We start from the raw sequence: 11724 nt of genomic DNA on the forward strand, positions 1-11724 counted from the left end.
AAATTCATAGCCCACGTTCCTGAAGGGACTTTAGAGTATGTCCCTAGAGAAACAATGGTGTAAAGGGTGGTTCGATACCTTTTCAAGCTTTATAGGGGAAAAAACCTAAAAGAAAAGCAGTCATAATGAAGACAAATTAGCTCACCAGAAGAACATAGATTCCCTAGAATACTACAGGAAGGGACTTCTTGTTGCCATTCTCATATTTTGATCTGATCTTTTCTCCATCCCAGCTGTGATAAGAAGGAAATATTTTGGTTTAAGGAGTATGCCATTTGTGTTAACTATTTTCCTTTCCCAATGTAGCTTTTACCGGATCTGAACAATATTGTATGTGTGTGGCAATCACTTGGAAAGCAAAAACCAAATGAAGATGGTGGGTTAGGGAAAAAAACCTCCCCTGAGGATGAAATCACCGAAACTATAGAAGTAGATCACAAACATGGTGAGCATATGTGTGGATCCTCCCCTAGTACATGCAAGTGACTTGTTTTTTTAACTCTACAAAAAAATCTAGAAAGTTCAATATGGCATTGAACATATTGTAATTAAAAAGATCTTAGAGCAAGTCCAAATTTTAGAATATTTCTGACTCTTTGTAAATGTATACTGAACTCTTTTTGGTTTAGATAAATTCTTTGGGGAGAAAAAAAATATGGAGTAGATTACATGGTAAATTTTATCTTGAATCATCTGCTTCTAAATGGTTTTATTAAATTATTTGTTTTCAAAGAATTAGATAGAAAAATAGCCATTTTCCTTTCCAAAAAACTGGCTCATGAAATAGATTTATGTTTAATATGTACTTATCATCACCTCCTCCTCACTCAATTCACATAAATAGTCAGTCACCAAATCTTTCGGTTTTTATCTCTACAAATGTGGCCTTTTCTTAATACTCAAAAACTACTACCTTAATTTAGGCCTTCATCATTTCTCAGTAGCCTTCTATTTGGACTTTCTAACTCAATCTTCTTTCCATTCCTCTTCCACACAGTCACTAAAGTGGTTTTTCTAAAGCTCATGCCTAATCACGTCCACCTCTCCTTCTTTCACACCCCCCCACTTCTGCTCCCAAGTATGCACATTAAACTTCAGTGGCTACCTGTCATCTATATAGTCAGATATAATTCCTCCCTTTTGCATTTAAATATCTTCCCAAACTGGCCCCTTCTTACCTTTCCAGTCTTCCTTTACATGGCTTTTCTATACTGTATACAGGTATGCTCACTGTTCCATACACTTCGTATCCCATTCCCATCTCCATGCATTTGTACTGTCTGTCCCCAGTGCCTGGAATGTTCTCTCTCCTCTTTAATACCTTTCTTCAAGACTCATTTCCAGCTCCACCTCCTTCATGAAACTTTTCCTGACTCCCTGATTTTCCTATTATCTCTCTCTCCAACCCAACTACCTTGTTCATTGTGTATATAGTTATATATGTACCTGTTATTTGCCTTGTTAGAATGCAAATTCTTGATAATAAGGTCTGTTTCACTTCTGTCTCAAGCGCAGTGCCTGGCCCTTAGAAAGTAATCATTTAATAAAGGCCTTTTTTTAAAAAACCTTTTATCTGCCATCTTAGAATCGATACTGCATATTGGTTTCAAGGCAGAAGAGTGGTAAGGGATAGGTATTGGAGATTAAGTGACTTGCCCAGGACCACATAGCTAAGAAGTATATGAGTCTAGATTTGAACTCAGGATCTCCTGTCTTTTGGCTTGGCTCTTAACCTACTGAACCACCTAGCTGCCCACTCATAAGTGCTTTTTGATTGAAATACCAGGGTGCCTCCATTTCCCTTGACCCATCTGCTACCCTGCGAGTCTGCAAGTCTGCACAGCACAGCACACCACAATTCAGCTGCCCACAGCCATATTCTGAGTCAAGTGCAGTGCCTGGTTGCTGTTTTATGTATTTTTTTAAACAGAGTATAGTTTTATGTAGCTGATGATACAACTTGTTTCAATTAATATTTGAAAACTTTTTAATCCTCCAGATTTACTTATTAGCAGCATTATAGAAGTAGATGTCAGTTTTTCTTGGCATTAGAATGGACATGATTGATAAAGTATGGTTGATAAAAAAAATGGACTATTCTTTCATTTATCTTGGTCTTTTTTGTTTTAGATGATGCAGAAACAACTCTTTTGAAGGCTATTTTGCTTCAAGTCATCTGTCTTTACCAGATGGTGGTTCCCCATGTTGTTATTCAGTGTACATTTGATTTCAGCAAGCTTCTAAAAGGTATCTAAGATGATTTACAGGTATTCCTCAGTTATCTCTGCCACTGGCATTGTACAGTATGCTGTTATTCTAAAAGAGTAGGCAAGTGTCTTGGGCTGCATTGGTATGAATTGTGTTTTTTCCTGTAACAAATTTATTATCTTCACTGAATTTGCTTGGGTCAATGAGTATGCCTTCCTTTCCACACACCAATTGACAGTATCATAGAGATGCTTCTGCAAGTGGTCAAGATATTTGTTATGGATAGTTCAGAGAATGACTGGATCTAAAAAAAGCCCCTTGTGGACTTACCTGGAGACCAGACCGGCTTGCTTGATACATAGAAGTTCATCATAGGAAGATTGCCTACCAGCTAATATATTTTGCTCTCTTCAGCCATAGCAACTCACATAATGGACAGAAATGCAGATTCACTTCAGTCCCATGAAACCCCAGTCCTCTTTTGACATGATAGTGGCAGAAATGCAGTGAATAGTCATCATTAAGCTATCTACCAATGTTAATTTAACTTCTGGTACATTTAACCTATGATCTTTGTCTAATTGCCACATTGGCAAAGTATTGGAGGGACTGAACAACATTGATACACTAAATTTAAATGAAACCAGATGACCTAAAGAAGTGTAAAATAAATGGATGATGACTTCTGGTTTCTCCTCAAAGTTAGAGGACTTGATTTCTTCATGTACTTAGAAACAAACAGATCTATATCAAACAGTTAATATCATCAGTTAGTAGATCCTCTTTTTGCCTTATAGTATTTATGCTGAAAGTAACAAGAATATTGCAAAGATGACTACTGTTTATTTACTACCATTCATTTTATGAAAACCTTGACAAGATTTCATTTCCTATAGTCAACATATACTGTGATACTTGATTTAATTATGAAAGTCATGGGGAAGATGAAGAAAAACTAGATTGGAAAATATGATTCCAGTTGAAGGCTTTTGGAAGATAACATTACAGCAGGGTGGTGGGTGGACTAGAGTAGGGCTATTACAGTAGTCCAGGCATGTGATGATGAAGACCTACAGCAGGGTGGTCAGGGATCTCCCACTCCAAAATACTTCCTAGATGTGTTGTAACACAATTTATCAAGTTATCAGGGTAAATTGAAAAGTAGTTAAATGAAAACTTGAAAAAAGGCAGAAATTGGAGAGACCAATTACAATAGTGCAGGTTTGAGGTGATAAAGTATGACAATCAATGGTGCTAGCTTTGGGAATGGTCAGCAAATACAGTAGACACTTGGAAGGAAAAATCAATTGGACTTAGCAAGTGATTGAAAGTAGGGGAGAAATAAAATTATTTTAGGAGTAAGTGATACCATATAATGCTACCATATTCCCTTACTTCCTTTTCTATTTTGAAAACTAAGCCCTGGCTCAGTGGATTAAGAGTCAGGAGGTCCTGGGGTCATATCTGGCTCCAGAAACTTCCTGGGTAAATTACTTAACCCCAGTTGCTTAGCCCTTACCACTCTTCTGCCTTGGAACCTAATATATAGTATTGATTCTAAGATGGAAGGTAAGGATTTAAAAAAAGAAGAAAAAGAAAACTAAGCCCTATGGCTGGTTCATCTAATTGTGGGAATTTGACCCAACAGCAGCAACTGCCATAGGAAATTCTGAACTGGTAACTATTATCCAAAGGCTCATTCATTTTTTTTTCTCTTTTCAAACCCTAGGTATCATTTCAGAAGAAGGATTTCGAGAGGAAGTTCCTCCTGTCCTTCAGTACTACATTCTGAAGGTGGCTCTGGAATTGCCTGCCAACAAATTTGTCTGGTTAAAAGGACAGGTGGGACCAATATTGTCTTTTGTCAAGTATATAAGTTCAGGTCCTGAAATTGATAAGATGTACCAAAAATTAGCTCTTAAATGAATGTATTTCTAGCAGAATCATGAATTATTACAAGAGTAAAAATGTTGATTGTTATTGAAGAGAATTGGTTCGGCCATGTCCTTTAGTGGTGTAAGTCCAGATCTATGAAAAAAGAAAAAAAATCAGCCTGTGTGCTTAAAGATAATATATAAACTATGAAATTTGTCTTCAGATATTTTCCTTCTTAAGACATGTACATTTCTTCCCTTTTTTGATTCATCCGTAATCTCATTGGTGTCTCCTGGTTCATGTAGCAATTCACATTCATGCTCTGTCATCCAGCATGACCCTTCTTCTTGCCTTCTCCTACAGCTCCCAGGGAGAGAGGGTCTTCCTCTTGATTTTGTGACATTTTGTGGACAGTATTGGAGCATATTAGCTATCTATCATTTATTTATCCATCATTCTCACTGAAGAAGTAGAACACTTCCTTTTCCATTTTTGAGGTTATCTTATGATCCCTTTGCATAATTCTTCATTGGTAGTATGGTTCAGCCTGCTTGTAGGCACTATGTGCTTCTGTTTCCCTTTGTTTGATCTGCAGCTCTAATTTTTCAGAAACTGGTATTTTGTGATAATTTATATAACCAACTGTAATATAAAATAGAACTTGACATATACAAGGGAGAGGGCCACGTAGAATTCTGTGAAAAGTCTAAGAAGAGAGCGTTCACTTACAGGCTTGGGAATCAGAAAAGTCCTAATGGTGATGGGGTCACCTCATTGGGATTTCAAAGGATGGAATTGAAGGGGAAGAAATGTGTTCATTCTGGGGATGGAGGCTAGCAGGAGCCAGGGATATATAAAGAGGGAGAGGAGGCAGGTTGAGAAGGAGGAATAAGTGACTTGTCTAGTTTATATGGAGTGCATGAAGGCATCCCCTGAGAAAAGGCTCAAAAGGTGGGTTGAGCCAAAGTGTCAATAAGATTATGGACTCGTGGTTAAGTTACACTTATTCGATAGGCAAAACAAATTCTGTTTTTAACAATGTAATGTGGTTTTTGTCTCTTCGTAGAACTTTACAACATAGAAGTGATGATAAAGTATTTTATAATAATCTCAAGTGTGGCATTTTGACTCCTAGGTATACATTAGGTTCCATTTCCTGAGGCTCCCCTTCATTAAGTCACACAACAGAGAGATCAAAAGCATAGGAAGTTACTGGGAATGGGAAAAAGGTGTACTTGATGGTTTCCATAGAAGAATTCTCATAATTAGGAAGATCTCCTTGAACTTATAGAGGATTTGTATGGAACCATTTGTTTACAGTTCATTCTGAACTTACTTTGATTGGCAAAGCATGTTTGTAGCTTTGAGTATGTAATTTTTCTTCCCTACTAAGACATATATCAGGATTCCAGTTGAGGGCTAGTACTTCCTTTTTAAAAATTACATTTTTTTTCAATTAAGAAATCTATTAACTCTCTCTTCCTCTTTCTCTTTTAAATTCTCATATCCTTACAAATTTGTCCTTGCCTTTCTACTTCCCCCTTTCTAAAGCTTTCCAAATCACCTCCACAGTTTTCTTCAGCTCAGTCCTTCTGATTCTGGAAGTTGGAAATGCAGTGATTCATAAATCAGTATGTCAGGAGGAGCCCTTGGCACCATCAGTTGATTCATATTCCCTTGCCCCTCTGCATGTATGATGTACCTCCTGACTTTGGCAGAGCTTGCCCCTCTCCATCTTTACATTTTGAAATGTTGCTTCCTCATTAATAAAAACCATGGTGAGACTCAAGATAAAAATATGCAGTCTCGACAGTTATTGGTTTTTTTGGTCACAGATCAGAAACATATTGTGTTCTTTTTCATCAGTGACCACAGCTTGTAGGTTATTTCAAAAGATGTAAATTCTACCTAAAGTGTTATATCCCTTGTTCCTTTAGGAAAGCCCAAGTGGTGGAGAAAGATCTGTGTTTTACTTGCTGATGAAAATGTTTGTGACGAGTAAACACTCACAACTCAAAGCATCAACGAAACTATTGATCATGAAGGTGAGTATTTCGCACTGTTTACTTGAAATATTTGTATATCATCACATTGGGTGCTGGGTGTTAGAGCTCCTGTTGCTTGTAAAGCTAAATTTTTAAAATCAGTTTTTTCTGCTGCATGTCTCAGTTTTAGCTTAAAATATCTTAGTGGGGATTGTTTAAGATTCATAAGAAAACTTCTATATTCCAGGAATCCCCAGGTCTTTGATGAAGACAATAAATTTAAGTTTTTTCATTTTCTATAAAAAGCATGGAATAGGGGATAAGATTCCAGGCTTGAAGTCATGAAGATCTGAATTCAGATTCTGCTTTTGACTTTTACTAGCTATGCAACCCTGGGCAAATAACGCCCTAGAACTTATCTACTAAGACATTGGTACATTGTGGTTTGTGTTGGTTGAGGAAATTTCAGAACTGGAAGTTTCTTATGCTTACAGATTTATACATCTTTCTCATATGCCTTATGCCCTGTGATACTTTTTTCCATAAATCGTCATCATAATTGACATTTATATAGAAATATAAGCAAGGGCATGCTGGTAAATATTTAACAACCAGTTCTCTGAAAAAAATGTTCATGACACACATTTATGTTTAATCTTCATTATTTACATTTTTTCCATCACTTTAATGAAAAAAAAAATTCATCTTTGATTTATTAGCATGAGTTAGTAGTGTTGGTGAATTTCTGAGGTATAAATTCTCGTGCTAAAAATTCAACAGTCATTTCTTAGGAATTGATTTGATTTATTTCTAGAACACCCCCTGGCTTTAAAGTTTGTAAAATATTTCAGCTATATTATCTCACTTAATCTATATGAAAGATAAGTGCTACATATGCTTTTATCCCCATTTTATAGTTGAAACTGAGACTGAAAAAAAGTTAATTATTTTATCCTTGGTCACAGAGCTAATAAGAGTCTCAATTGGGAGTTTAACCCAGTACTTCCTGATTCCAAGTCTAGTATTCTATCCACTATACCACCTAACTGCATCTATGAATTTCACCCCTGACCAGAGTGAAAATATCACAAATTTCAATCTGAATTACCAGATTTTTACTGCGTTATACATGATATTTATTGCTTTGTCTTATTACCATTGGAAGAGCCCATGCCATACATAATTCTACTTTAACGAGTAAGTTTTTCTAGGATCTGAGGCACTCTTGATTTATACTGGGCTCTCTTCTGTGATACATAGTTTTTAATAGATTCTAGTATAAAATCAACACTGTGGTGCTATAACTGGATGAGAATCAGTAGAGGGATAATCTTTGTGTAATAAAATTTACAGTTTGTTCAAGTGGAAGTGAAATATCAAAGAAAGATACTTTCATGAAGGAGATTTTTTTTTTTACCTCGATCCTTGGATTTTTAGTAAAGAATGTTCTTAAGAGAAGCAGACAGCTTTCTATTTTTTCATTTTGGAGGGAGTTATGAGAAAAGAAAAAGAAAGATCAACAAGAGATACTGAGTTTTCTATTCTAGAGAACAGAATAATGTTATTTCCTCCCTTGGTTGTGGGCACTTTATTTTTAAAAACTAATCTTTAAAATAAGATAATTTTGGGTTAAAAAATGTTTCTGAATTCAAGAAATCTTGTTCTCAGACACTTAACAATTGTAATTGTAATAATAATGATCATGACAGCTAGTGTTTATTTAGTGATTTAAGATTTGCAAAGCACTTTACAAGTATTATCTTATTTGATCCTATCTGTATTGTGCTGTTATCTCTGGATTTACAGGTTAGGAAACTAAGGCAGATTGGTTAGATTTACCTATGGTCATACAGTCAGAATCTTAAGGCCAGACTTAATTCAGGTCTTTCTAATTATAGGTCCAACACTGTCCACTTGGTAATATTTTAGTTTGCTTATTTTGTGGAGGCATCATTAAGGCTAATTATATCTGAGATGTGTTTGTCTCACTAGAATTTAGTTTCTCTTTTTCTTCACTTGATACTTTTTTTTCTGACAGATTTTGCGAGACACTGGAGTATTTGAGTACACATGGAAGGAACTAGAGCTGTGGTTGGAGCAGTTGGATAACATAACTGAAGAGGGAAAAGAAGTAGTGATTCAATTTTTGGAATGTGTAAGACCTTATTTCATATACCTAAGTATAAAAGGAGACTGATCAGATTTTCTGGGTTTTTGGTGGTGGTGGTGTTTTGTTTTGTTTTTTACCCTTTTGACAACTAGAACCTTAATTTTTTTTTTAAAGACGATTTTAAATTTTGGTTTAAATTTTTTATTTTCCATCCTAACAAAGATTTTAGACTCTCTTCATCTTGATGCTACTTGAATCTTCTGACATCATGAAGGCATTGTTAAAGCTTGCTGAAAACCCCCTAAAGGATGGCTTTAAAGATTAATGGCATAATAAATGGAAAACAGTGTTAGCTTGTCTTGGGCAGTGACTTCTAGGCATGTTCTGGTCATTCTCAAAGCTCTGTTCATTCAACAAGTTAATGGTATCATAAATAGAATAGTACTTGACGCTTCCACTGATGGTAAAGAAAAAACTAACAACAGTGGGGGAAAAGTACAAATAAAATTGTTCTTATTGGTAGAAAGATTGCATTTTTGGGAATCAATCCTTGTTTTCAAACATTAACCCTTTTTGTACTTGTTCATGTTGCCAGTCATAATGTTTTGGTTTTTTTTTCCTTTGGTGTACAGGTTTTGTTGCACTTGGTAACAAATCCCTATTCATACACAGACAAGGCAGCTGAGTTTGTTCAGGAAGCCAGTACATTGCACGCAACTATGATGAAGCAAGAAGCTGATAATGTTAGCATCCCTGTATCCCACATTGATGGTATGTATTCCTCTGGCTTTTGTTGTACCCAAGATTTTAAAGGTAAAGTTACTGTAGGCTTTTTGTAGAGCAAGAAGAGAAATGTAATGCTTTGTGACATTTTCATTAAAGGTAATTGTTACCTATAGTAAACATGAAAAGTAGAAGAACATAATAAAAGTATACTTTATTTGTAATTTGGAGCCCTAGGTCTGAATTTCAGTTCATCCTCTTGAGCCTGTGGGATGTTAGACAAGCCACAGTAACTTCCCTGGATTCCAGTCTCTTCATCCCTCAAATTATGGGATTAGAGGATTAGAGGATGGCTTCTAGCTATTGGTCTTTGAATTTATGTCATACCTGCCAAAACCATAGCTTTTTCCAGTTATGGAGGCAGTTGACATTAGAAGTTAAAGAAATGCTTTATTATTTTATTGTGAAATTTAGTAACAAGTACAAGTTCTTTGTATTATCCTAGAGATCAGCTTGGTCACCTTAATTTTTGTTTGTTAGAGGGGACACAGTGATGAGAAGTAGGGAATACCTAGTAAGGAAATTCACTCCGTTGGTGCAGGTTGGCAAGTCTTCTGGTGGTTGTCTAGGATGCTAATAAGTTAGTTAAGTTGCAATGTATCAGAAGCAGGCTGTGAACCGAATTCTTTTTGTTCCTGAGGCCAATTCTAATCATTATTCTCTCAGTGATGGTGAACCTTTTAGAGATTGTGTGCCCAAACTACACCTTCAAGCTGCCTGTGAGCCTCCTGCATTACTCCAGACAGTGGAGGGAGGAAGCGTTCACATTAGGCAACTAGACAGAGGGGCAGGGCATGTGAACATTGTCCTTGGGCGTGGTAGAGAGGGGGAACTGAGCAGCCCCCTCCATGCCACCAGGCACAGGTGCCATGTCTTTGCCATCACCACTCTATGTTGGTTTTTTCCCCTCACCCTAATTCACAGTTTTAAATTAAAAATAAAATTTTGTTTTTTGGTTCCCCTATTCAACCACATATCATGCATTCTATCAGCAACATCTTTTTATTTTTTTAAAAAATTTTTTCAGTTAACCAAAATTAGTTTTCTCTCCCTTTCACCCTTTCCGCTACCCCCAACATTAGAAAAGAAAAACAAAGCTTTAAAAAAAAAAAGCCCAAATATATGTAATGAAGCAGAACAAATTCCTACGTTGGCCACATTAGAAAAAATGCCTCATTCTATATTGAGTCCACCACTTCATGGTATTTGTTTTTCTTTTTGGCAGAAGAACATCAAGCTCTAGGCAATCAGAGTTAAATGATCTGTTCAGGATCATATAGCTAGGAATTGTCTGAGGCCAGATTTAAACCTAGTTCCTTCCCAACTCCACACCTGGCACTCTATCCACTGTGCTACCTGACTGACTCCCTTTCCCCCTCCTTTTTATTTTATTTTATTTTTTTATTGATTTTTTTTATTAAACCCTCACCTACAATACTTGTATTGGCTCCAAGGCAGAAGAGTGGTAAGGGCTAGGCAATGGGGGTCAAGTGACTTGCCCAGGGTCACACAGCTAGGAAGTGTCTGATGTCAGACTTGTCAAGGACCTCCAGTTTCTAGACCTGGCTCTCAATCCACTGAGCCACCCAGCTACCCCCATGCCCCTCCTTTTTAAACCCTTTCCTTCTGCCTTACTATCAATTCTAAGACAGAAGAGCAAGTTCTTATGATTTTCAAAGTGTTCGATTGTTGTTACCATTATATAAACTATTCTGGTTCTGTTTAGTTCACTCTTCGTGAATTCATACAATACTTACCAGAATCCCCTGAAACAGTTCCCTTGATCATTTCATAAGGTACAATATAGTTAGTAATCCATTGTATCCATATGCCATAATGTGTTTGTCCATTTTCCAGTTGATGGACACTCCCTTAGTTTGTAGTTCTTTACTCTTAGGAAAAGAACTACTATAAGCATTTTTGTGTATATAGGTCTTTTTTCTCTTGATTTGATCTCATTAGGAAATAGGACTAGTAGTGTTATCATTGGGTCACAGTATATGCATAGTTTAAAAGGAAGAAATTAAAACTGTTCGTAATCACATGAAAAAAATGTTCTAAATTCCCTCCTGATTAGAGAAATGCAAATCAAAATAACTCTTGAGGTACCACCTTACACCTAGCAGAGTGGCCAGTATGACAGTAAAGGAAAATAATAAATGTTGGAGGGGATGTGGTAAAATTGGGACACTAATGCATTTCTAGTGGAGTTGTGAATTGATCCAAGCATTCTGGAAGGCAATTTGGAATTATGCACAAAGCTTTAAAAGAATGTAGGGGGGGGGGGGCAACTGGGTAGCTCAGTGGATTGAGAGTCAGGCCCAGAAATGGGAGGTCCTGGGGTCAAATGTGGTCTCAGACACTTCCTAGCTGTGTGACCCTGGGCAAGTCACTTGACCCCCATTGCCTAGGTCTTACTGCTCTTCTGCCTTGGAACCAATACCTAGTATTGATTCTAAGACAGAAGGTAAGGGTTTAAAAAAAATTATAATAAAAGAATGCATGCTCCTTGATCCAGCGTTATTACTACTATTAGGTTTGTATTCCAAAGAGATAAAAAAAATAGAAAAGTACTTGTTCATACAAAAATATTTATAGCTGCGCTTTTGTGGGGCAAAAAAATTGGAAAATAAGGGGGTGTCCCTCAATTAGGAAATGGCTGAACAAATTATAGTATATGATGGTGATGGAATACTATTGTGCTATAAGGAATGATGAAATGGTTGATTTCTATAAGAACTGGAAAGACCTCCATGAACTGAT

At 36.5% G+C, this 11724-nt stretch overlaps 1 protein-coding gene across 3 annotated transcripts in view; it reads left to right on the forward strand.

Annotated features, from left to right (window-relative positions):
- URB1 (URB1 ribosome biogenesis homolog) overlaps window positions 1–11724 on the forward strand; it is a 112087-nt gene that overhangs the window by 36368 nt on the left and 63995 nt on the right. For all 3 annotated transcript variants that reach the window (XM_056826077.1, XM_007493292.3, XM_056826078.1), the window contains exons 12-17: window positions 307–445; window positions 2131–2247; window positions 3938–4050; window positions 6021–6128; window positions 8107–8223; window positions 8811–8949. In XM_056826077.1, coding sequence (XP_056682055.1) covers window positions 307–445; window positions 2131–2247; window positions 3938–4050; window positions 6021–6128; window positions 8107–8223; window positions 8811–8949 — 733 coding nt within the window. The remainder of the gene's footprint in view (window positions 1–306; window positions 446–2130; window positions 2248–3937; window positions 4051–6020; window positions 6129–8106; window positions 8224–8810; window positions 8950–11724) is intronic.

This window comes from Monodelphis domestica, chromosome 4 (assembly GCF_027887165.1).
Source record: "Monodelphis domestica isolate mMonDom1 chromosome 4, mMonDom1.pri, whole genome shotgun sequence".
Lineage (NCBI taxonomy): Eukaryota > Metazoa > Chordata > Mammalia > Didelphimorphia > Didelphidae > Monodelphis > Monodelphis domestica.